Source organism: Pimephales promelas, chromosome 14, assembly GCF_988280905.1.
Source record: "Pimephales promelas chromosome 14, fPimPro1.hap1.1, whole genome shotgun sequence".
In the NCBI taxonomy this organism is placed as follows: Eukaryota; Metazoa; Chordata; class Actinopteri; order Cypriniformes; family Leuciscidae; genus Pimephales; species Pimephales promelas.
The window spans coordinates 11,489,560-11,517,101 of record NC_142782.1 but is presented as its reverse complement, the minus strand read 5'-3'; the positions used below and the strand labels follow the sequence as shown (position 1 = coordinate 11,517,101).

The 27,542-nt window shown below is 37.2% G+C and overlaps 1 protein-coding gene and 1 long non-coding RNA gene across 2 annotated transcripts in view; both read right to left on the bottom strand.

The window, feature by feature from the left end:
* Positions 1–18,042, bottom strand: part of LOC148973678 (uncharacterized) — a 44,016-nt gene extending 25,974 nt beyond the window's left edge. Inside the window, exons 1-3 of the long non-coding RNA XR_016146473.1 lie at positions 17,942–18,042; positions 16,793–17,028; positions 14,849–15,011 (exon numbers count right to left, since the gene is read on the bottom strand). This is a non-coding gene — a long non-coding RNA (uncharacterized LOC148973678). The remainder of the gene's footprint in view (positions 1–14,848; positions 15,012–16,792; positions 17,029–17,941) is intronic.
* A 144-nt stretch (positions 18,043–18,186) lies between these two features.
* Positions 18,187–21,354, bottom strand: LOC120486604 (E3 ubiquitin-protein ligase NEURL3). Its single transcript, XM_039682746.2, has 4 exons — positions 21,244–21,354; positions 19,703–20,203; positions 18,839–18,982; positions 18,187–18,747 (listed from the first exon to the last, which is right to left on the bottom strand). The coding sequence occupies exons 1-4, from the start codon at positions 21,260–21,262 to the stop codon at positions 18,572–18,574; spliced, it is 840 nt and encodes a 279-aa protein (XP_039538680.2). The 5' UTR covers positions 21,263–21,354; the 3' UTR covers positions 18,187–18,571.
* Positions 21,355–27,542: the final 6,188 nt, after the last annotated feature.

Here is a 27,542-nt window from a genome sequence, read left to right as displayed (position 1 = left end):
AGCTGTTGCTGTGCTAGGCTGTTTGGATGCTCAAGCAAACAATGTTTAGATAACACAGACATGTCCAACAAACAGTCCCTAACGAAATGAAGACAACCCATGCCACAGATGAAGGATATTGTAAGAAGATAAAGTCCCCCTCTGGTGAAAATCAAGTTTTTAATGTTGTTTATATGTCTATGTAGAGGTATTGTGCTTTAAAGGGGCTATGTGTAGGTTTTTACTAGGGGTGTAAAAATTCATCTACTACATCGGATGTATCGATTTATATTCATATGATCCAACTACATCAATCTGTGCTCTGCTAGTTGGCCTTCAGGACGGCATATATCGATCTAAAATCATTTTAAAAGTTAATCAATCGATTGTATCGATACTAGGAAATAACGCATTGAATTTTAAGCACGTCAGACTTTATATGGATGTTTTTTTCTTAGAACTTTAGTTTTAATGATGCAGGCGTTAAACGTTACTCGATTCAGTCGGCCTATCTGTGACGTTATCGCCACGCACCAGCAGCAGCGCAAAGACAACATACATAGCATGGCGAATGACAAAGGAGAAGCCGACGAGCGAGAAATGACCAGTGTGTGAAACACACATTGGCTTTTGTAAAGACGGAGACGGAGATGTAGGACATGTAAAGGTCAATAACAGGAATCTAAGAAACTTCACCTGCACTGCAGTGTTAATTTCGTTGACGAAGATGATGATGAAAATTATTCGCCAACGATTTTTTCACAGATGAAAACGAGACGATAACTAAATAAAACCTAGTTTTGAATTACAAAAACTATGACAAAAATCTATTGACATTTTAGTCAACGAATAAACACTAGATGAAAATGTTAGATAGTGTCGATCTGGGAAGCGATCCGTCGTCAGAACTGATGTCCTGCTCCTTTAAAGGGATACTCCACTTTTTTGGGAAATAGGCTCATTTTACCACTCCCCCAGAGAGACTTTCTGGTCTCATTGACTTCCATAGTATATTTTTTCCCTACTATGGAAGTCAATGAGACCAGAAGCTGTCTGGTTACTGATATTCTTCTAAATATCAGAAAATCGGCTGAATAGATCCGAAAACGGTAAAACTCAACTGGTTAACTCTGGGGGAGTGGTAAAATGAGCCTATTTTTCAAAAAAAGTGGAGTATCCTTTTAAGACAAAACATGTGCAAATTCATAAGTCAACACCATTCCTGAATATTTTCACCATAAAACTGCAGTGAAAAAAAGACAGTCTCAAAAACACGGTTTGAAATCGCTGGTGTTTCTGACATCACAAACTTCCTTGTAACCAATCACGTCAATGTACCGGCGGGATTTAGCATAACATTAACAGCGAACTACCAGGGGAGTCTTGAGAGATGCCAGATTATCCCCGTATATTTTTTGTTGATATGAAAAATCGGGTGGATTTAGCAATATAGCGGGTGTATGATGTATATTACAATGTTATGATGAACTACAGTATATGCCTTCATGCACTGACATTCTGAGTTGTTCAACATACAGTAGTTTGTGTCACATTAGCAACACATTATTAGCTGTTTGATGAAAAGACTAATATTAATTCCCGTTTATGTGTCCGACGTTGTAAAGAGTGATACCATTGTGCAGTGTTTACCTTAGTAAGTTGGCCAAGTGAATCTGTGAGCTGGCGTGAGTGGAGGCTGGGCTAATTAGCATATTCATGTTTCCGCCTATGCTAAATGAAGCAAGGGTGTAGAGTTGCATTCCAGCTATGTTAAGCCATGATGCATTTTTTTTCACTAGAACTAGAAATTTTCTTCTAAAATTATCATTTTTATCAAGCTTGTATATTTAAGTTCAGTAATTTCACTTAAATTGCAATGAAGATTACCGATTAATTGCCATTTAAGTGAAATCACTGAACTTAAATATACAAGCTTGATAAAAATGACCATTCTAGAAGAAAATTTCAAATGGCATTTAGAGGCTTTTGCATCTGAACTCTTCATATGGTCTCTGCATGTTGAAATAAGAGAAAGTATTCTAAAATTAAAAATAACAAAAACAGCATAACAAAGCAAACGTCCCCCTCATATGTTTCACCATTGCTAACTTTTCAGCTCTCTTTCTTCCACAGGTCTGTTGCTCTTGACTTCTTGATGAATGCAAGTGGACACCATACAAGGCTTTGCTGTGCGTCTGTTTACAATCTCCTGTTATTACACGATACACACATTAATCAGCAGCAGGTCCACCTGATCACCATGTATGGTCGTCCATCGCTCGACTCGGGAGGGATGGATCCCACAAACAATTTGATAGCGGTGAGTCAAAATGGGCTCCTCCACATGGACTCTGTGCACCATCCAAAATCAACTACACCAAAGTGTGGAGACTGTGAAACCCCTGTTTGGACCCATTGAACATGATTCAAATCAGCACGACGTCTCTCCATTAAAAAAAATGGCATTTTTTGTACCCTTATGTATTTGAAGATCAAAGGCTGGGAAATGCCCCATACTATGAGGGTCCTCACAGATTGTCATGCTTATGTAAAGCACACGTGCACACACTCGCTCACGCGCACACATACAATGTGAGAATATTCTCCGAGAGATCAGTGTGTGTTGCTTAGGTCGTTCTCATGGACCTGACGGGTTCAGAGGTGAGAAAGGAGACCCTTCCCTCCATGCTTTTGTCACTGGAACACGCACTAATGGAGCTGACACTGAAGTTTGCGCTCATTTGCCTTGCAATGGTGAGAAACACCCAGATAGACGTATAGAAATGCAGGACATATTGCATAATGCAGGAGATTAAGCTGTCAGTCACTGACTAGAGGAGCACACATGGGAAAATATCTTTAACTAGGATAAAACTATGGGAATATGGTTGAGAAAAGCAGTCTTGCTATATGTATTTCAGTCTTAATATTAGAATATCTTGATGTTTTATAATATATATCTCTAAAACCTCCAATACAGTATGTCGGTTATCTGATATTTTGTTTTGTTTTTTGTTTTTATTTATCAATATCAGTTGATATTGTACATTATCATTTCCCCCTTTTTTACATTTATGTTACGTTTTTTGGTCATCTTATTTGCTCACTTAAAGTTGTAATGTAACAGAAGTAGTGACAGATCTTTTCTTCTGGATTGGATTTACATCCAAGTAACAGGTTATAGAAAGAGAAAAAGAAGATTTAGAGCAGGGACTTGATTGGATGTTGACAAATATGAAAGTGAGGTTTAAGTCTGGTTGAAATAAGAAAGGAGAAGGGTTTATTAAGTCTTTCATTTCACCGGAAGATCGACATTTTATAATTTTTTATAATTTATATATATTGAATACGTAATTTAATATATATAATGAAGAGTTCAGATGCAAAAGCCTCTAAGTGCCATTTGAAATTTTCTTCTAGAATGATAATTTTTATCAAGCTTGTATATTTAAGTTCATTGATTTCACTTAAATGGCAATGATAGTTACCTATTAATTGTTATTTAAGTGAAATTACTGAACTTAAATATACAAGTTTGATAAAAATCATCATTAAAGAAGAAAATTTCAAATGGCATTTAGAGGCTTTTGCATCTGAACTCTTCACATATATATATATATATATATATATATATATATATATATATATATATATATATATATTGATTAGATATTATGAATATATATATATATATATATATATATATATATATATATATATATATATATTTAAACATGAATCGTGAATCGCTCACAGATCAATAGAATGCATTTAGAAAATAGACAGTTTCCATTTCATGCCAATCTTAAAATTAATCTTTAAAACACTGATAATTAAAATATACTGTTAAATGTAATCTTGAGAAGATCTCAGAATGATAATCCATGTTTCTCTACATTATAATAGGTTATTGTGATGCAAAATTTCATCAAAATTTTAGTTTTTTGTGTTTAATTTATAGAAAATAGATTTTTAAATAACACATTTTTAATGGTTTATCCGTATCATCCAGTCTTTCAATATTAGATAAATCAATAGCAATACATTTTTGCATGATTTAATAACATTAAATCATGACATCAAACAGAATGAATGTACAAAAGTATTTCATTTTAAAGTAAAGACAACAAACTCTGTAGATGAACAGAATGAATTTGAGGTCAAACTACAAGAATCAAATGTCAATCAAATCACACCACTGCTAAACAGGCAAATTCATTACAGCAAAAACAACTGTCTTCATGAGGTCCAGCCACTTGAAAACAAATTACTTTCAACATATACATAGAAATATCGTTGTAAACGCAGAACACCCTACAGGACTACAGATTTTGGCTTTTCTGCAGTATTTATGCTCGCTTTGAAAACTCCCACCCAAGACCCTTAATCCTTCAAAGAGAGTTAAGAATCAACTTCAGAAGAAAAGCGGTCTACCAGTTCAACACAACCCTGCAAACTGGGCCAAAAAGAACTGCATGAATAAATGAGTTGGTTTACATTATCATTTTACTGTGTTTTACAGTACTCACGCTAACAGGCTGATGGCTGTCAGATGGAAAAAATCAACTCACCGGTTTGTGTGGGTGTGTATGTGTGTGTGACACGCACAGATTTCCCAGGACGACACACACAATTCCCTATACGTGCTGGTTGGTCTGCTTTGTAGAAGTAGCCTGCTCTTTTCTGCTTTAAGGTCAGTTCTTTCTCTCTCTCCCTCACTGGTTTTTGCTCCCGTCTACTTAACCTCTGTTAAGTCCCTCTCACATACTGACACACACATGCTCTCGATCTCTCGCTCTCTCTCTCACTCCACCACTACTGGACTTCCTGGTTGACAAGGGTTGCTATGGTAACATACAGACTGTGTGCAGAGGCCTGGCTCACTTTTGGCTGCCTTCACTAAAGAGCATTTGAATAGGCAGTCAGCCTTTTGTGGCCATAAGGTGATATTTCACAGCACGGGGTTAAAGACTGGAGAATTCAAAGACCAAACCACATCCACCTCCTGACGTTTCTCCTCTCATTTCGTTCTGTTCTGTCCTTCCTGTGCTCCCACCCCACTGTTTTTCTACTGCTTATGTGTGTCTGGCCATACATGGCCAACCAGAGGACAGAAGTGACTAAGTGAAAAGTGAATTTATGCTTGAGAATTTTACAGATAATTGACAAATAAACTGAGGAAGAGGGCTTGAATTGAGAAACATCTCCAATTCTTACTTCAAGAAAGTGTAAGATTTAGTGGAATGGTCTCAAACTGCGGGAAAACCTAACTTAGAAAAAAGCAGGCCTACACTGAAATGTATTTCACACAGCATGTTTGCGTTCAATGTGTACTTACTGTATGCACACCATAGTTGCAATTTATTTGATCAAATGCAGTAAAAACAGTAATAATGTGAAATAATATTACAATTCAAAATAATATATTCTACTTTAATATGTAATTAATTCCTGTAATGGAAAAGCTGAATTTTCAGTAGCCATTATTCCAGTCTTCAGTGTCACATGATCCTCATTCAAATATACTGATATGGTTCTCAAGAAACATATTTTTTTTATAGATGTTAACCTTATCATTATATAAATGACTACTCAGACATTGAACATGTCGTGTCATCTTCTTAGGAACTGTGCTAAAAGATACTGAGGGTAATTGTGGATTATCACATGTACAAAGTACTCATGATTTAATTTACGAGACTAATTTACGAGACTAAAAATAAATTTAAGTCATAATTTACTCACCCTGGTGTTGTTCTAATGGTGTATGTCCTTCTTTCTATGCCCTTCAAAAGTGTCATCCCTATATTACTTTAAAGTAAGTCAAAACCAGTAAGTCAATACAAAAACTTATATAAATGGCATCAATCTTTCTGCAATACAGTTCAAATCGGTAAACAATTAGCCTACTGTTTGGCTTACAGAAAATTGTCATCATTATTATTAACAAGTATTTATTTTAAAAACAGAATATGGGCATCATTTATAACCCCTGACTGACTGAAGACTGCCCCTGATGGGATCAAATCTTGAACTCTGGTCTCTCAACCAAGCTTGTTGAGACCATTCTAAACTCGACAGCCCTCTACTTCCCCTCCATGAGGAAACTGTATGAAGTGGAGTCATTCAAGAGTTTCAACCTTGGAGCATTTGTCTATGGCACCATTTGAGCCTTAGACAGCTCCAGAGAAATGTCTGACTCCTCTTAATACGACATTCTTACTTGCAATTAATTCACTGAAAAGGTTAGGAGATCTGCAGTCCCTGTCTGTTGCGTCCTGCTGCCTAGAGTTTGCTCTAAAAGCTTTTCTCTACCCTAGACCGGGTTGTGTGTAGCCTAATATCCTATTCGGAATATGAGTCTGATACTTCTCCATAGGGCTTTGATTATGAGGCGTGTCTTAATCGAACCAGGAAAAAAAACAACAACTCTGCACTCAATTGGATAGACCTATCAGTGCAACGCAGTACGCGGTGTATGTTGAGCGACTCGTAGTCGTCAACAGAACTGAGCTGCACGCACTCTGGAAAAAGTATTTAAAAGAAAAATTAGTGTTAACGAGCTTTGCCAATGTTGCAAAAATAATTTAAGGATTCGCGGAGTACTTGCAAACTCGAAAAACATTTTTGAACGAAATAGAAAATGTGAATGTATATACGAACAAGTTCTCCGTTTAGGATTAGATCTCGACAATAAAGACAACAAATCTGCTCGCATTTGTCAGACCTGTCTCAACTTTATAACACGGTTGGAGCGTGAATTGACTGATTTTAATAAATGGAGAGACGACGAAAGAGACAGTGACTACCAGTATGTGTATGGTGCGCAAGTAGTATAACAAAGCGTCACCATTGTTTGATGCAGCGATGGCGTACACGTCACGAGTTGCATCGCTGTCATGCTCATTTCGGTTGCTTCTTTTACTTGGTCTTCCATGACAACTGGGTTTTCATTGTGTCCCATCTTCTTAGCGGCCATAGGAGCCAGCTGATAAATTAAGCTTTTGCCGAATCCTGTAGGAAGGACGGCAAACACATCTTGACGATCGACAAATGCCTTTATTGCAGTTCTCTGTTCGTCTTTTAAAATTAATGCGTTGTCGATTTCTTCTAAAACAGACAGTCATCTTTGTTGTAAACCAGTTCAAATCCAGGGCTCTTTCTGATGATGTGATGATTACGCACCTGCAGATCATCTCTCCATCATCGCATAAAGCCTGCCCTGGCAATTTGAATGGCCCGACCATTTTTTAACTGATCATAATTATCGTCAATGGATCGAGTCCAGACTGCTGGCATCCAGGCTAGGTTATGTGCCTAAAGTGCCTAAAAATGTCAGACTGATCTCATGAAGTAGCGTGTGTATGACACGCCAATTCGTATTTCCATTTTTGACGTGCTATCAAGACGCATAATCGCCTTTCAGCGCGTTTATGAACGCCGTTGACTTAACGTTATATAAATATATGACTTACCTCAACCCCGTCCCTAAACCTAACCATCACTGGGGTTAATGGCATTTATGACTGTTCCCTTACCATCCTAGGAAAGAAAAAGATATGACTTACCTCAACCCCATCCCTAAACTTAACCGTCACTGGGGTTAATGGCATTTATGACTGGGGATTTGACTGCGTGTTCGGACACGCGGAATGACGCGGACGTTAATGGCGTAGACATATACGCATACACGCGGATACACGCGGATAGCTCAAAATGCGTAGAGATAACACGCCACCTGGCGCGAAAGTGGCATATATGTTTACGCAAAGTCATGATGTCATGTTGAAAAATGTAGCACACTATTGTTTTGCAGGCTTTTTGTCCTCCTCCTTTTCAGAGGGAGGACCAAGAGAGGCTATTTGCTTTGCACGTAATTGTTACATCCACTGCTCCTCTCAGTGGCGTGAATATGAAGTGAATTGTTGGTCTGATTTGGTTCACTCAAGTTTGTGATGAGGTAGGCTGGTCCTCTCCACATGCCTTCATCAGATTATATAGCCAGGGTATAGAGTCCATGGCAGGATCTCAAATGCTTGTGACTTACGTTTGTGCTCACTAGCCGCTTTCCGACCGGAGGGACTTTTGCAGTTCCTAGAACCTAACGTTCCTATAACCCTTTTTTCTCGTGTTCCGACCGGACTAAATTGGGGATTTTTTAGTTCCTCAGACCGTAGTTTCTATAACTCTTTCAGTACCTAGTCTAGAGCAAGGACTTTTTTAGTTCCCGTTCCCTAGGTCTATAAGTCATTATAAGTCTTATAAGCCATGCCCACTGTGAACACGGAACTTGTAGCGTGCCGTCTTCCATACGCTGTGTGTTTTTGCAAAACATTACAACGAGGATTAAGACAAACATAACGCATTCAACAAGCTAATTGCTAATAATAGTTAAACTTACCCGTCGTTTTTTTTTTTGCCTCCTGTGCTCTGCTCTTTTATCTTCTTCCATCATATTACTTAATATCATATTACGCTGGAGCCTTCGTCTTCTGTGTTTCTCTGTACAGAACTCAAGCATAATCTTTAAACGCCGCCGTTCGTTCTCCGCTATTAAGGTCCCGGCAAGGCAGAACAGGAACATTGCAATAGCCTCCTCCATGCTGGTTTGTTGTTGTTGTATGTGGCCGCACTACGTCTAGTGATGACGCTATAAAGACCGTCGCCGTGCTTGCGTTACCCCTCCTACCAGTTCCTATGGCCACTTGGCCAGTGCGAACGCAAGCAGCAAAACCGAGTTTGGGGGAGAGTAGTTCTTAGAACTGTTTAGAAGTGGACAGTTCCTATAACTAAGTTCCTGTAACTACTTGGTTGGAAAGCGGCTATTATGAGTTAAAACTTGGACTGGCATATGTTCAGTATGACGAAGTGGGTATGAACATTACCTTAGCGTCAACATTCTGATGCAGCGCTGAGTTCCTTCAAAAGGAAATGTCTTGGTTAGAAGGGAACGAGACATAACTTCCTGCATACCAGAGAGCGATTTACTTCATCCAATACTTTATAGCTTCAACGATGCACCATCATCCGTCACGGGACGATGTCTCGCCAAAGAGATTGGAGTGATTTCACATGTGTTTCAGATACAGTCAGACCAACCCGATCTCACGGGAATTCGTACGAATTTTATGAGGTGGCTAATTCATAACAATTCGTACGACCTCACTCGTACGAATTGGTACGATTTTGCTAAATAGTACATATTTTACGAATTAGCCAATTCGTATGAATTCGTACGAATGACCAACCCCTGACCCCGCCCCTAAACATAACCGTCACGTGGGTTTAGACAAAGCGTACAAATTCGTATGAGGTCGTGTGAATTATTACGAATTAGCCACTTTTGAATCACTCGTACGAATTCGTATGAATTGGTCGTGAGATAGCGTAGGTCAGACAGAAGTGTTCCTATAGCGTCAACTTTCTGATGCAGCGCTGAATTGTTTTTATCATCTTTTTATCATAATCATCTCATCATTCATAAGTAGTCATTTATCGTATGCATTGATGTGAAGTCTCAGTGGAGGAACTTGAAGTTTCAAGAGCACCACGGTGATTGTTCTTCAATCCCCCCTTGTGGAGTTCAAACCAGCAATAGGGTCTTTAACCACTGAGCCACACCACCATCATAAAAAGCAACAAAACGATAATAAAATGTATCGGCCACAACTGCCTTAGTTCTGTGTGTGGTTTTTTTATGCATTTTAAAGAGTGAATTCTTGATTACCTGAACTCATTTATGCATGTGTGGCATTTTCCATTGCTGGCTATTTTCCACTGGATCTTGGGAAGCCAGCTCGTTCTTAATAATTCATTGGTTTGGCTCAGTAGGGCAAACCAGTCTTAAATGGTATAGTCTTACAGTGTGTGTGTGTGTGTGTGTACAGAACTCAGACTATTGCAAAATAGCGGAGGAGAGAAGAAAATACATTTCACAACTGACAGTTTAAACAGGAGAATGCATGAGGTGAGACCAGACGAGAGGAAAGGAGAGGAGAATACAGAGGTCTTATACTGGAACGAAAGTTCAGCGTGAGACTGAGGAAAGAGAAATAAACCATTAAGAGGGCAGAGAAGAGTGAGTAATGAACTATAGAGGAGAGGAGAAAGGGCTTAATAAACGATAGGCATGTTATTAATGGCCGGTCTCCTGCAGCGAGCAGATATTTGTGTCTGCCAGTATGGTGATCACTGGACCGAAAGAAACCTCATCATAACCTGATAAACAATCTACCATATTTTTCAGTTCTGCACAAAACCTCATATAGAGAAAGAAAGCAAAAAAAAGCACAATACTTTACAATGCTAAAGTTCCCTCTTACATTTAAATTGTATCAAGAAAAACGTAATTGTATAGTGCATGGGTTTGTAGATCAATACTGATAATACTAATAAAAGTTTAAATGTACACTACCGTTCAAAAGCTTGGGGTCGGTACGATTTTTAAATAAATACTTTTATTCAGCAAGGATGCTTTAAATTGATTAAAAGTGTCAGCAGAGATATTTATAATATTACAAAAGATTTATATTTCAAATACATCAAAAGAATCCTGGAAAAAAACTGCATCATGGTTTCCACTCAAAACATTAAGCAGCACAACCGTTTTCGACATTAATGATAGTAAAAAAATAATAATTCTTGAGCACCAAATGAGCAAATTCAGCTGTGCGACAATTACACAAATAAAACATATTTTCATATATATATTCAAATAAAAAAAAGTTGTAATAATATTTTAAGTTCTAATAATATTTCACAACATTACTGTTTTATTTACTGTATCTTTGATCAAAGAAGATAAGATTCTTCTTTCAAATACATTACTTTTACATTACATTATCTTAACCATTTCAAGTTTTTTAACAGTAATTGCATTACTATAGTATTACACATTATAACAGACTTATACAATATATTTTATATAATATAACGGGATCTTCTGCTCTGTCTCTGATAGTACTTGGCCTAAAAAAGGTTGTCAACCCCTACTCCCCAAACAAGCACAAATCCTTCTCTGTAATGAAACCACACTCTGAAATGGCTATGATTTGTCAACTACATCTACACTAAATTATAGAGTAAACATGTTGCACCAATACTGACAAAATATAACCAAGGGCTTAAGAGATACTGTGAATGGCAGCAAACCACTGCTAAATGACAGCATGATGGCATGACTCAGTGTTGCGTAAGAGGAAACTAAGTTCACCACGATGGTAAATATTTACTCTTGACAAGTCTCAGACCGCACTGCTGATATATAACACTCAATAAAAATTGATTGATTGCTGAGTTTGTGAACTCAACATTTGAATGTTCTGGAACAAGGAGTGGCTACTGTGCATAAAATGTGCAATATACCAATCAAATTCAAGCAGCTTTAAATCTATGAAACGACAACAGCAACAGACAACGCTCCAGATACCACATCCATCTGATTTACATTCATTCATTTAGCAGACGCTTTTATCCACAAATGAGAACAATAGAAGCAGTTCAACTAACAGTAGGACAACAAACGTAAGTGCTCTGACCCCTCCCAGTTAAATTTAGAAAAGAGTAAATGTTAGTATTACAGGATCAAGTGCTGTCGAAAAAGATACGTCTTCAGTTTCTTGAAAGTGGCTACTGGCTCAGAAGCTCTGGTTGAGTTAGGCAGATCATTCCAACAGGGAACAGTCATGGTAAAGGTCCAAGAAAGAGATTTTGTGCCTCTTTTTGTGCGCTAGCAGAGTGCAAGTTTCTGGATGGCACATAAGTCTGAAGTAGTGAGTTTAGGTAAGTGGGAGCAGTGCCAAGGCGAACGTCAATGACTTGAATTTAATGCTTCAATAGACACAGACTTTGCACATTCAGTGGAGACATGGACTGGTGTCACATAAGCAAAAAATGTTGACATACAAACAGAAAAACTGTTATTTTTAAAACAGAAATATTGAAAATATCTGGTCATTATTCCTTAAATGAGTACATTTGTTTTCCCCATGTAGTGGACCAGGCATCCTTGCCAACTGTATCTACTGTATGAATAAATGACCGTTGTCAACCTGTCAAACGGGAAGGAGTATGACAGGAAACACAGTCTGACAGGAATCTAGCAGATCAGGCTGAACAGCTTCTCATGGGACAGCACCTATTCCTCTGACAGCACATTATTACAACTATGTTCTCTTTGCACTCACACTGTCGGTGACCAAGTGGATCTGTTTTTGGTCAACATTAGTATTGATCACTTTAGCAGAATAAGATGTCTTACAGGCTACCAAGCGAAATTCCCAACCAATTCACACAACGTAACACCATTTGATGGCTGGTGGGTGTGAATTTCACTCCCTGGGTGTAAACCGTCAAGCATGCGTGTCTCCACAAATGTTGCAGCAAAGAAGCGAGTGACAGAAAAGATTATAGGTAGTGATGTTCAAAATCACCTTAATATTTACTTCAAGACAGAACAGAAGCATACAGTAAAAGAGAGTCATGAAGTTTGAAGAGAACTGAAAGAGGCGTATTTACCGTGAGGAGATGTTTCCCTGGAATGAGTAGCACAGAAAGAAGCGGAGAGAGGGAACAGATTACAGCCAGCTCTGTTTTTGCTGGGAGGGCGTTTGCAATTTACTCCGATTCTGTGACTCAGCCTTTGTGTGTGTGCGTTGTGTGTGTATGTGTGTGTGTGTTCATACATGAAACTCTCCGTGCCTAACGAGTCCAAAGCTCTGTAATAGTTTCCATCCCATACTCACATACATATACACACACACACACACACACACACACACAGCTGGAAATAATAGAAAGTCCCATGCAGGCTGAGGAGAAACACCCTCTTGTGTGTTAAAATCAAAAGAACAAATGAGTGCATTTCCCTTCCCACACACACAGACGGCATGTTTGATCTGCAAATACATCAGCTCATTGTTCACTTGAGGACAGATGATCACTTTCTCTCTCTCTCTCTCTCTGATATGCTATTATCTCATGCCTTCATGTATTTTCTGTCATTCACCCGAACACAGCCTTGGGGTGTCCTTTATTTCAGTGCCTGTGTAATACTAATAAATGTCTATTGCATTGAAGATGTGCCCATGAAATGAAAGAATCAAAAAACATCACGATGTCGTCCTCGTTCAGCCCCACAACATGCTTTCTAACTACTTCCACGGGCAATGAGGTTTAGTGACCACATGTATCCATTAAATTAGAGGATACTAAAACTACTGGGCTGACCGGCACTCTATATTACCAACATCAACCTAAAAAACACATTTCAAATGAATGTCTAGGACTGCATAAAGAGAACATCTTGACATGCTTTCTTTGAAGTGGCAATGTTCAATTCATGTATGAGTCAGATCTTTTCATTGAATTGTGTAAAAATCACTAGACTCAATAATCCATTCGCAGTTGGAAGATTATCAGTAAATATCTTAAATTTCAGTGTTATTCATTTGCTTATCAGGTAAACAACGACAGTTTTTTTTTTTTTGTTGTTGTTGAACAATTCCATTCGGTTATGAAAAAAAACGAAAAAAAACACTAGTAATACTGTTTAAACCAGCACTGATATACATGAGTAATTACCATATGGTGTAGAGCCCGACTGATAAAGGATTTTGAAGGCCGATACCGATACAAATATTTTTTGGTTTTAAAATCCGATATTCCGATATATCGGCCGATATTTAAAAAAAAACAATTCAGAAACGCGCAACAAAACATTAACAGATTTCCTTAACATTAGCTATTTGTAGTTAATTATAAGTTTTAATTAAAATATGATAATGCATTTAAAAAAGAAACTTGTTTCTTTTATTGTCACAACAGAGCAGACTGATGATAGTGGCATTAGCTAGCTTTGTGGTTTGCAAGTCTTTGATGAGCCATAATTTAGCAATGGATTACGTCATACTGCAAATTGTAAAACATACATTTTCAATATAACAGGCCGAGGAGAGATGATACGTCTCATTGTTATAACTGTCACACGCTATTAAAGAAATACTTCAGTCACATTGTCAAAAGTTAAAAGGACAGTCAGTCAACTACACTGTAACAACGTTACGTAACTATTACTAGCTAATTCCGCTTCACTCTCGGCTTATTTAACAGCACCAAAACTGGACACGATAGTCAAATTTTGTCATGCTTATTTGAGTTAAGAGAACTGATGGGGATGTTCTTTTAATTGTTATTCAAGCAATGTATGTATCGTGACCAACCCAACGAGTGTTGCCAACAGGGACAGTGTAGAGTGCCCTCTGGTGGACAAACTATACAACTCCAACACTCATGACATGGTTCAAGCGTGTTTCGTTCGTGTTTATTTTATTTTTTAAATATTCATTTATCGGCCATTATAACTGCCGATAGAGTGGAAAATGCCTAATATCGGCCTGCCGATATATCGGTCTGGCTCTAATATGGTGATGTTAAAACAGACCTCTTTTGAGGAGCTAGTTTTGTAAAAATGAGCATAGAGCTGAGGTTAACAGTAAAATTGAGCATAAACTGTAAATCAATGACAGCTTTGCTTTTTATTCTGAGAACTTGTATGAAATAATTCTTTGGAAACTAATTCTTACACACAGTGACTCATTTAAATTACTGTAACGTAACACACTACTGAAGAACCCTTTATCTCAGTCTTATTTCAGGTAAAGGTGGTTTGACGTGGATGAGATCATTCATCCCTATTACCTAAACCACCCTCCTTTCCTAATGTCTCTGATATCTCACAACATTCAAGATGGGAAATTACTGCAACTATTTATACTTTTGAATGGTAGTTTACAGTATATATTGACCATTTGTAGACATTCAGGCCAAAAACACTGGAGGTACAGTTTTGTAATGAGCCAAGTACACCAACCGTGATGAACGTCTGCTGATGATGAGGATGTTTGCTTTCTTCATCAAGCCTTTGAGTGCAATCTTCAGTTCACTCAGAGACAATCTCGATCCCCCCACTCGGCTTTGACTCAATGGCTTAGTAAGCCCTCCCTCACTTCCTTTCTTCTTTCTCAAGCTCTGTTCTGCCATCCAAAATAAATATTTAACAGTCAGACAACGTGATCAACAACCAAAGGTCACATCCTGATCCTACGCACTACGCCATTCTCCTCCCCCTTATTTTTTTATGAATTTCCCACTCGTATAATTAGATTTCTGGGGTGTTACTGTATCTGTAATTTAATGCTAATAACCAATTCATTGGACCCAATGCCCAGCGCAGAAGTCAATTGGAACAAGTTATAGAGGGGTGCATGTATGACATCAGAACCCAGAAGACTGATTGACCGTTGACTCCTTTGAGATTTTCCTTTGGGGTTTCATAATGGTTTTTTTTTTTTCGTTTGTTATGTAAAATAAAGCCTGTGGTAAACATAAACATCTTGTTCTACAATGTAAATTTACACACAGCCATAGTGAAAACACAATTTTGATGCATTTTTGAAAACTTTCTTTTTTTTTAATAAGTAAACATATAATACAGATTGGGTAGTGAGTGCGTGCCGTGCAGCGTGCCGTGTGTTGTAGAACAAAACGTCAAGGTATCGACAAGTTATGTTTACCGCAGGCTTTATTTTACTCATACATTTAAAAAAGACATTATAAAACCCAATTGGAAAATCTCAAAGGAATCAGCAGCGAATGAATTAGTCTTCCTGCTTCATACCTGCACCACTCTATAAAAGAAAAAGTACAAAAGATTTCCATTAGAATTAAGTAAATATTTCACTTCATTTAAGGCCACTGTACTAATGAACGTCTGTGAATTTCAGATTCATTCTTATGATCTGATGTACCCAACAGAGGAAGTAGCAGGACGGACCGTAACACTTTTGTCACAACTGCATTTCTTGACCTGAAAGAATCTTGGCTTCAAAAAAGCTATTGAACACTTCTGCTATTATTGCCCAGTAAAAAAAAAAAACATAGTTCATTGAACATGTGCTAATATTTTAGTTTAGCAAAGACATTTTCCAGTTACGGGGCATGTTGTTGTGACACTATGTACTGTAAATTGTCACAATGACAAAATGGCCATTAAACAACCTATTTTTTAAGATTTTTCTGATATTCTTGCGCAGTAAAAATGGAAACACAAAAATATTCCAAGGTAACAAATTGTTATAACAATCGAAGAGCCAAAATATTATGACCAGTCACAGGTCAACGAATATGGTTGATCACCTCCTAACAACAGGCTCACTTCAATTTCTGGGTAGATGCTAAACAAACAATCAGTTCTCGAAACCAATGCGTTGAATGCAGGAGAAAGTGGCAGAAATAAAGATGTGAGCAAATTTGACAAGGGCCGAATTGTTATGGCAAGGCGATTGGGTCAAAGTATCTCTGAAATGGCAAGGCTTGTGGGTTGCTCTCGGTCTGAGGAGGGACAAACCACAAACCGGTGACAGGGTGTTGGGCCCCCAAGGCTCATCGATGCATAAGGACAATGAAGGCAATCCTGTCTGGTCCGAGCCAACAGAAGGTCTACTGTGGCACAAATCACAGACCAATTAGAATGTCCATTATGGTCCCTGTCCACCATCAAAAGTGCCTACAATGACCATCAGAACTGCAACTTGGAGCAGTGGAGGAAGGTCATGTGGTCCAATGAGTCCCATTTTCTTTTAAATCACGTGGAGGGCCATGTATGTGGCCCTTCCATTTACCTGGAGAAGTGATGGCACCAGGATGCACTTTGGGACGATGACAAGCCGATGGAGGGAGTGTGATGCTCGGGTCAATGTTCCGCTCGGAAACCCTAGGTCCGGCCGTTCATGTGGATGTAACACATGCCACCTACCTAAACATTGTTCCAGACCAGATACACCCCGTCATGACAATGGTGTTCCCTGGTGGAAGTGGCCTCTTTCAGCGGGATAATGCCCCCTGCCACACTGCACACATTGTTCAGGAATGGTTTGAGGAACATGATGAAGATTCAAGATGTTACCTCCAAATTCCCCAGATCTCAATCCAGTTAAGCATCTGTGGGATGTGCTGGACCAAGTTCGATCCACAGCGGCTGCACATCGCAACCTACAGGATTTGAAGGAAATGTTTTAGCAGCAGCAGGTGGGTAGTGCACAAACAGCATATTAGGTAGGTGGTCATAATGTTTTGTCTCATCTATGTATATATATATATATATATATATATATATATATATATATATATATATCACACACCGGCAACATTAATGGAACACCTGTTCGTTAATGCAAATATTTAAAATATATATATATAAATATTATATAGCCTAAGTTCAAAATACAGATTCTAAAACCATTACGGACACTTAAAAATTGTGAACATGTCCTACATAAGCAAGATATAATTAGTTAAATTATATAAATTTGGTTATATTTCTTACCTCAATTAAATTTTTCAGGTATATACAGATTTTTATTGAGTTCCGTTTTAACCTACCAGCTAAAAGAAAATGGGAATATAGGAAAATAGGATGTTAGGAATTTTAACTCGAAGGACATGATTCACAAATATTATTATAACTTAAGAGCGTTTTGAACTAGATGTCGGGAAACAATGAATAACTATAGAAACACACGTTTGTCAAATAACACTTTTGCAAATAAGAAGTCGAAAACTTATAGACCTTGTTTAAACTTCACTATGTCAACTATCCCCGCTACTACCGTATTTTGATTGGTTGAAATGTTATGCATCACAATGTTGACAAGATTTGTGTCATAAAAACCAGTTTCATCCTCATTTATTCAGCATTCCTTCATATTCATTCAAATTAAAAGAAAACTATAATGTTAACTTCTAGACTCTCTAATATATAACAGCCAGCAAACACGCAAACAAACGAAACCAAATATAGCACGTTCTATTAGCACACACTGCATTTCTCACGCCCAAATCCGTAATTCCTCTTCCCCACCCTTCCTGACTATTTCCAACTACTATTTTAAAGGAAAAAGCTTACCCCCTTTTAAATGTAGACTTCTTCTGCAGAACTGAGCCTTACATATTAAATGTTGAACATGAGCGTCGTTAAGAATTAGGATTAGAATAATGCCTAATCAAATTTTTGTCTGTTTCTTCTGTTGTTGGGAGTTTTTGTTTTCCTTCACAATACTGACACCTGGCGGAAATGTTCAAGTAGTGCAAGACATTAAGCTTTGAGGTGACGAATAAATGAGCATAAAAAGTCAGTCCTACAAACTGTTTACGTAAAAGGCATTTAATACAACATTAAAAACATTGTTCATATTACATAAATACATATTTACAATACATACATATATATTTAAATCATATTACATAAATACATATTTACAATACATACATACTCAAATCATATTACATACACATTTACATAGATTAAGAATGTAATCTGATATTTTCACAAATACAGTATATTATAATCAATAAATAATCAGAATGTAAAATAATTTACAAATGAGAAGTAGTGCAACTAGGAGGATAAAAAAACAAAACATTTGCACAGTGCAATGATAGTTTTGTACATTAAAGCAATTCTGAAATGAAATGAATTGTCCAAAATACATTCAACAAACAGGCCATATGGCCACCAGTTTAAATGGGATGAAAACTACTCATATGGTTTGAAGGAACGCATGGGACAACGGCACAGAGGACAGGTCCCAAACGTCATGTAAACCCTCATGCTGCATGGAGTACAAACACATTTATGACCGCAGCTCAAACGAATGTTTGCCACATCACTGTAACACACTACACATTCCTCACAGTCAGGTGTTTCATGATCTGAGGGGGGAAAGAGAAGATATTAGGAGCTGAAACTACATGTACTCGTCTCGACCATACAATGACTGTCATGCACTTATGTGATTCTTACCTGTGTTGACAAGATAAGGGTTTCTCTGCTCCAGCGTGCTCGTTTGTTCCTTCTTTCTTTTTATTTCTTTATCTTCAGTGTGTTGGATGTGTGTGAGAGCAGGACAGGACCTCCTGGTGAAGATGCAACATCTCTTTTTGGAACCTATAATGCAGATAAACAGACCATACACACTGTTAGGCAGGGGAAAAAAATAATATGTCCCTGGTTTGCTTAAGCCTCGGCACCGCAAGGGTTCTGTGAACTCTTGAAAGAAAAATAAGATTTTACTAAATGTATTTTTAGAGCGGTCAAACTTAACACGTATGATACTAGTGTATATATCGCTATTATTAACAATTCTAATAATTATTATATCTTTAATATTATTCATTTAATATATTAATCTTTCTAAAGACCAGTCAAAAATCAAGATATGAATTGTGATTATTTTGTTCTTCCTTTGTTAAACTAAAATATGATGCGCCTTAAATAATAAATATTTGTAGATTATTTTTTCACAATTTTCTTTATAATTACAATATACAACCCAATAATTTAATTTAGAATATATATTTTTTTTTTTTTGCTAGCAAACTGTTTAAATGGGTTTCATAAATAGCATGCCACCACATTTTAAGAAGGGTGGACCCATTCTTGCCGATCATATTTGGCAGAAACGTAACTCCTTGGCATCTAAAATTAAAAAAAATAAATAAAATAAAATAAAACCTGGCTCTTTCTAACAGAGAAGTATTATGGCGGTGCGATGATGTGGTATACCACAGTAATTCCAGAAATATAGAACAAAAGTCTGCTTTTTTCAACCACAACAAAATAACTTTTGTATGCACTAACACACATATGAGACATCGTAAACCTCACCAAGCATCATCACTGACGTGGTCTGTCCATAGACGTCCACCATCGCCCATACGGGCCACTTGGTGTTCAGAGAGGTTTGCTCTGTGTGTGTTCTGCCATCAGAAGTCCGGATGCGAAGACAGCCGTTTTTCTTCAACCAGAACTGAATCTCTGAGCCAGGGCGACAAATGCCCTCGGGAACCACCACCGCCGCGAACAGTGGAGAGTGGGTCAAGTCTGGGATGGCCAGAGAGGGTAAAGTTGTCTGATGGGGCAAAACATGAGTAAATCCGACCCGCAGTGCTCCGTGCCAACGCCGCACGCAGTGCTCGACTCTCAGGCGCACTTTCTCCTGTATCTTCACCTGTCGCCCGCTGAACGTCACCCCGTGACAGAATGACGAACCGTCCCTGGTCACGCGATGACCCCCGTCACTCAGTGTTATCAGAGGACCCTTCACTTCTGAGTGGAAACAAATCGCTCTCAGGCTCCCGTGCGCGTGACACACACACTTCACTTTCTCTGGAAAAGAAATAAAGAGTTTGTCATTTGAAATTCATACCTAAGTGAGTGTATTGTGGACAGTTCGGATATGCTTCTGTCCTTTTTGCAACTTGTGTTTTCGCGGGACTTTCCAGTAGCCTAGCCATAGCATACAGTAGTACGTCATATTTGCGAATCAATCTTTTGAACAGAATCAACCGGTTGGGAAAAGCGGTTCGAACGACTCGTCCAAAGATCGGACGAGCGTTTCTTAACCGAGAATTTTTTTTTGAAATATATGGTGAATTAGGGTCGATTTGGAATATTTTCCTAGTAATCCCAATGGCAAAAAAAAAAAAAAAAAATGTCCCAATCACCATTTAGGACGACGACAGCTTGATTTATAGCACACACCACACACTCTCTTCGCAAAGAGATTAAATCTAAGTTCAGTATTGTTTAATGTACAGTGACTGCAAATTATATTAAGATTCTAATTAACAATCATGTCTTAAGCAACCTGAAGTGAAATTAAAATAAACACCCTTATTGAACCTTAAAAAAGCAATATATAGGCTAAATCACTCGCATTTAATTGGTTCTTTGTTCTGTTCAAAAGAACCGATTCGCAAACTTAGTCGTTCCCGGCTGTTCAACTTCCTGGCGGCAATAGCGCTTTACAGCCACCAGGGGCTGTAAACTGTCAAAATCACTGTTTTGAAAAAGTTTTGTTTCAAGCATTACATTACGCATATTATTATCGAACTCGGATTCTCCAATGTTAAATAAATAATTTCATGGTAATAATTTTTCACGGTAAATAATAATTTCATATTACTGACGCATATTACTAATATAATTAATAATCGATTTATTTATTGACAACGTTTATTGTATGAATGACTGTAAATTAATTGGCTGGTTAACGTTTTTAAAACGAAAATAAATAATTCACATTTAGAGAGATGCTAATTAAAAAAAAAATACCAACAGAACTATAAGCTTGACATATTGCTTTTTCATTAAGTGATATAGCCTAGTTGAAAAGTTACAATTTGGTTCTAGTGTCATCTTCTTACCTTTCTTTTTCTCTGCCATCCTGTTTTCTTAAGCAGCTCTTGGTATCTTCTGTATTGGCTATATTAGTTTCTATATCTTAGTGCATGGGGCATTTGTTGCTTTCTAACTGCATGTGTTTTGGTTTGCACCTAAACAGGGGGATACTATTGGATGGAGGGACTAGGGGCGGAGCTTTGGAAAGTTTCCTTTGAGAATGACGAATTGATGAAGGCAATAACTGCTCGGTAACTTTTAGGTATATTTAGTCATCTATTCGTTTTTTGTACGTATTAACTGGTATGCAAATTAAAGTATTTGGGTTTATTTATTTTGTCTAATAGTAATGCATAACATAATTTGGATTTTTAGTCATAATTTGACTAAATTTTACAGCTTTACTGGGGGAACAGGAGTGTATAAATCTTGGAAAGCGAATAAAGAGGCTCATCAAATTGGATTTAGTACCTGTGCTGTTTGCCCTACTGTTGCCGGTAACACCTCCATGGCTATTCCAATGGCCAATGACTGTCTTTCAGTTGGCCAATGCCAACTTTCAACTTCTAGTGAGTATAAATTATAAACACCAGACATAGCCTAACACCTTTTAGGTTTGGCTCAATTATTTAAAAAAAAAAAAGTTATTAATCTTTTTTTTTTACACAAGCAACTTACGGAAGCTTCTTTTCGCCACAGAATGAAAAACAAAAAGTTAGAATTGCGTGATATAAAGTCGCAATTGCGTGTTATAAAATCAGAATTGCGAGATATAAAGTCAAAATTGCAGATATAAAGTCAGAATTGCGTGATATTGAGTCGCAATTGCGAGATATAAAAGTCGGAATTGATTGATATAAAGTCGCAATTGCGTTTTATAAGCCCAGAAATGCATGATATAAAGTCGAAATTGCGTGTTGTAAAGTCAGACTTGTGAGATAAACTATTCTGAGGGGGAAAAAAGTTTCCCTTATGGCCTGAAGTCGCAATTGAGAGACTGGGGATCACTCTCAGAAAAAAAAAAGGTACGAAAGCTGTCACTGGGGCGGGACCTTTTCAAAAAAGTACACTTACCTATGGGTGCATATTGGTACCTTCATGGTACATATTTGTACAATTATGGTACCAATATGCACCCTTTAGGTACAAAAGTGTACCTTTTTGAAAAGGTACCGCCCCAGTGACAGCTTTTGTACCTTTTTTTTTTCTCATGACCTAAAACTACCTCTTTTTTTTTTTAGCTAAACGTCTAAAACTTTTAGGCAAAGTACCCATTTTTGTCTACTACAAATTGCAACAATTTAAATTTCTTCAAAAATATCACAGACTTTGTGAGATGATCATGAATACAAGGTGGTCTTTTGTTACAACCTACCCCACCACTGGGGTAGGTTAACACATACTGGGGTCATTTGTAACAGGTAGACAAAATGCACAACAACTAAGGGTACTCCAAGTCATATGCCACAACAACATTTTTATTTTAAATTAATGGCTGCAACAATAAAATATGTGTGAATTTGGAGAGTGTATATGCATATTTTGTGTGTTTGTGACAGTCTATGGTTTGTGCATGCACAAGTGTGCGTTTGTGTGTGCATGTCTTTATGTGCTCATTCATATGTTTGTGTGTGTGTGTGTGTGGTCGTGTTTTTCTATCCCAGTGGGGACTTAAACCTGATTACAAACTCATTTGGACTTGTGTCACTGTGGGGACCTAAAGTGAGTCCCAATGGGTAAACACGCTTATAAATCATGCAGAATTATTATTATTTTAAATGTTAAAATGCAGAATGTTTCCTGTGATGGGTAGGTTTAGGGGTAGAGTTAGTGTAAGAGGATAGAATATACAGATTGTGCAGTTTAAAAACCATTACATCAATGGAGAGTCCACAAAGTAAACCAGACATATCCCAGATTCCATGGGATTTTTGCCACTGACTTTTGCCACTGTCCTGACTGACTTACCTTTCCTAACTTACTCAGCTGCTCTTTTTAAAACACTGGCATCGACTCCACGATCTGTCTTTCTCACCTGAGTGGCCATTCTGTATAATTATGAAAAAGATGTCAGAATTTCGAGATATAAACTCGCAATTAGCTATGTGTTAGGCTATAAAGTCAGAATTGCGAGATGTAAACTCGCAATTGTGAGAGAAAAAGTCTTAATTCTGTCTTTTTTTCTCACAAAAGCGACATTATTTCTCACAATTCTGACTTCATTTCTCGCAAATGTGAGATAAAAATCGCAATTATTTATTTATTTATTTTTATTCAGTGGCAGAAACAAGCTTCCATACATCTCTGCTACAAATGCAAGTTTTTTTCTAGGACCTACCATTTTCGCACAGTTACACTGAAAGTGACAGAAGTCAGAAGCCAAAACTTTCTTTGTGGTTAATTGTAACAGATAGAGGGGTTAGTTGTACTTGTGTGTAACATAATTCAGTACAATGTTATCTGTATAGTTTGATATTGTTTGTTCACCTGTTTAGATATATGAAAGGGCTCCACAGTTTTCCAATAAATAAATAAATAAAATCATCAAATATTGTAATTGCTATTGAATTATATTTGTGTGTGGCAGCAGCATGCGCAATTATTATTATTAATAATAATAAACAAGCTCAAAATCACATTTTGAAGGGTATATTGCATGAAAAGGGCTTTTTAATACATAATCAAGTGATCAGTGCAAACAAATGAAAAAAATGTAAATTCCAACATTGTTTGTGAAAGTCCAACAAAGTTAAATGTGGCAAAATAAATATATAAATAAATACTCAAACCTGAAAAGTTATGTGGCTCCCTGTTTTCATTTTATTATCATTGTACACTTGGCGGTTTAGTTGTAACACTGTATTAAATATCATATAAGTATTAAAAACATTAAAGATTATATAAGTATTAAAAAATATTAAATAAGACTAGCTAACAGTTTCTAGGAGTTGCTGATATGTTAATAAAGTTAGATTTGGTGATGTACACACCCAACTTAGAAACCGAAAAAAAAAGAAAAAAAAAACGTCTGATGAAACATTTTAAAACACTTTTTGTCCAGAATCTTCCCGAAATCTTATCAAAACTTTCCACAAATCCGTGGGAAACCGTCTTCTGACAGCGAGATAAAAAGAGAAGAAGCACAACCTGCTTGACCCTGCTTGACAAATCTGTCTAAATCTGTGTTAGTGAGCACTTCTCCTTTGCCGAGATAATCCATCCATCTCACAGGTGTGGCATATCAAAATTCTGATTAGACAGCATGATCATTTCACAGGTATGCATGGCCACAATAAAAGCTCACTCTAAAATATGCAGTTTTACTGTATTGTCAAGTCAAGTCAACGCATACAACGCTTTTAACAATGTAGATTGTTCCAAAGCTGCTTTACAGTGATAATAGGAAATCAAAGCAACAAAGATTGTTTTGGCTTTATGACAGCTCTAGAATAAAGTTATTTTCCACCTAAAGTTTGTTTTAATTGATTCACTTCTGTCGCAATGATCATTAGTTGTTAACCTACACTGTTAGACCTTACCAGGTTTTTTACAGTAAAATACTTATTAGTTTTAGTGCATTTTTACAACACTGTTGCCAGTAATTTACTGTAAAAATGCACTAAAACTAATAAGTTGTATTTTTTAGTTAACTTGAGTTTTAGTGCATTTTTACAGTATTTTACTGTAAAAAAACGGGTAAGGTAACAGTGTAGGGGCAACTTAGACAACATCTTTTTAACAGAAACCTCTTAAAAGTTCTCACTACGCAAACTTTTAAAAATGTGAAACTATGAGAATGCTGATGGCGTGCACATGCGTATTAAGAGTTCATTGACTGCGCACATATATTCAAATGCGCATATGCGCATTTGAATATATGTGCGCAGTCATGTACAGTAGGTAGTCCTTCCCTAAAAAAAGCAACCCTCAACAAACTACTTGTCTGGCCTCAGTAGCGGTTCTAGGCACGGGCGAACCGGGCAGTCGCACGGGGCGGCATTTCTTCATGTCACATGGGGGGCGGCACAAGCAGTTAAAAAAATCCTCTGTGCCTCGAAGGTTTTCTATTTTTTTACCATTTCGATTCAATTATTGGCAATGGCGCCCCTAATTGCTGAGAAGGTGCCGTGCACATAAGCAATGTCAAGGGGGTCTCTTGATTAGTTCACGTATCGCGTCTTTTGCGCGCTCGAGGCCGTTATTTCAAATAGCCGATTAGGCGCACGGGAAGGCGCGCGCTCATAAACTTTTCAGTATGGGAGTGCTCGTGCACCCAAACAATTTTTTTCTCTTCTCCATAAAGAAATCTTTTAGCAGAGCTTCAGCAAGCGTTTTTCTGTGGTGGAAATACATTAGCTACTAAAACTTCTTTGTCATTGTGGAGAGCCCAGTGCATGGTTGTATAGCAACGGCAGCCATGGGCAAATCGGTCCGAATTTTACTATTAATAATAAAAGATAAGCTACTGTGCATTATAAATGTCAGGAATGTATCTTTATTGACTCATTCTTTTTAATAGAGATGATTGAATGCTGAAATATGAGGTATATATTTTTATAAAATCTCTTTTTGTGTTAACCTTTTTTTAAGTTTAGTAGGTAACAACAACAACAACAAGTTTATTTATATAGCACAATTCACTCCATCAAAGTACTTCAATGTGCTTTACAGAAAGTAAAAACATCATGAAAAAATACCAGATACAAAACATGCACAAAAAAGATAATAAAGATTTAATAAAAAATAAATAGACAAATTTAAAACTACACAGTATAGCTAATTTTAAGATCTCAGTCATAAGCTTGTGAGAAAAGAAAAGTTTTCAACTTAGATTTTAAAAATCAATACATTCGAGGCACGTCTAATATCTTGCGGTAGTTTGTTCCAGTCGTGTATACAGCAGAGATGCTAAACGCAGCTTCTCCATATTTTGTTCTAACTCTGTGCTCCACTAACTGACCCGAGTGTATTGATCTAAGAGTCCTGTTAGGTTTATATTTTTTAAACATTTCGGAAATGTACTCAGGGCCTAAACAATTCAGTGCTTTATAGACTAAAAGCATCACTTTAAAGACTATTCTATAGTTAATTGGGAGCCAATGCAAAGTTTTTAGAACTGGAGTGATGTGCTCTATTCTCTTGGTCCCAGTTAATAATCTAGCGGCAGCGTTCTGAACAAGCTGCAGCTGTTTTACAGTCTTCTTCGGAAGTCCAGTTAATAAGCCATTACAGTAGTCCACCCTACTAGAAATAAAAGCGTGGATAAGCCTTTCTAGGTCTTTTTGAGGCACCGATCCTTTAATTCTAGAAATATTTTTCAAATGATAGAATGCTGTTTTGGTGACCGCTCTGATATGACTATTAAATGTAAGATCTGAGTCTATCATAACACCAAGATTACGCACTTGATCCCTAACTTTAAAGGCACGAGAATCTAATTCTTTAATAATGCTTATTCTTTTATTTTTGTTACCAAACACAATAACCTCGGTTTTATCTTGGTTTAGTTGTAAAAAATTTAGATTCATCCAGGTTTTTATTTGTTCTATGCAGTGACATAAGGCGTCTATTGAACTATTGTCATCTGAATCAAAAGCCATATATATTTGAGTGTCATCGGCGTAACTATGGTAATTAATGTCATTATTCTGTATAATCTGGCCTAAAGGTAACATATAGAGATTAAATAATAGCGGTCCAAGAACTGATCCCTGAGGCACTCCGCATGTCATGGGCACCCTATCAGATTCAGAATTTCCGATCTTAACAAAGTAGCTCCGACCATTCAGGTAAGATCTGAACCAATCAAGGACTATTCCGGAGACTCCTACCCAGTTTTCCAGCCTATCTATAAGAATTCTATGATCAACAGTGTCAAATGCTGCACTGAGATCTAATAGAACCAAAACTGTTATTTTATCAGAGTCAGTATTCAGCCGTATATCATTTAAAACTTTGATTAGTGCTGTTTCAGTACTATGTTGAGGTCGAAAACCTGACTGATATGTATCTAAAAGACCACTTAATGTCACAAACTCATTTAGTTGGGTAAACACAGCTTTTTCAATAATCTTGGCTATAAAAGAGAGATTAGAAATAGGTCTATAGTTATTCATAATCGAAGCATCCATTGTTCTCTTTTTTAATATTGGCTTAATGGCAGCGGTTTTCAAGGACGTTGGAAAAATGCCCGATTGCAACCAACTATTAACTATTTGCAGCACATCTGTTACTACAGAGCTAAAAATTGTTTTAAAAAAGTCTGAAGGCAGTATGTCTAGACAGCACGTGGAAGATTTAAGGTGTCTAACTATTTCTTCTAGAA

Coding starts and splice junctions, on each gene's coding strand:
- LOC120486604 (XM_039682746.2), bottom strand. Junction 18,983..19,702: donor CACGTCAGTGATGATGCTTG/GTGAGGTTTACG, acceptor TCTGCATTATAG/GTTCCAAAAAGAGATGTTGC. Junction 18,748..18,838: donor CCCTTATCTTGTCAACACAG/GTAAGAATCACA, acceptor TTCCCCCCTCAG/ATCATGAAACACCTGACTGT.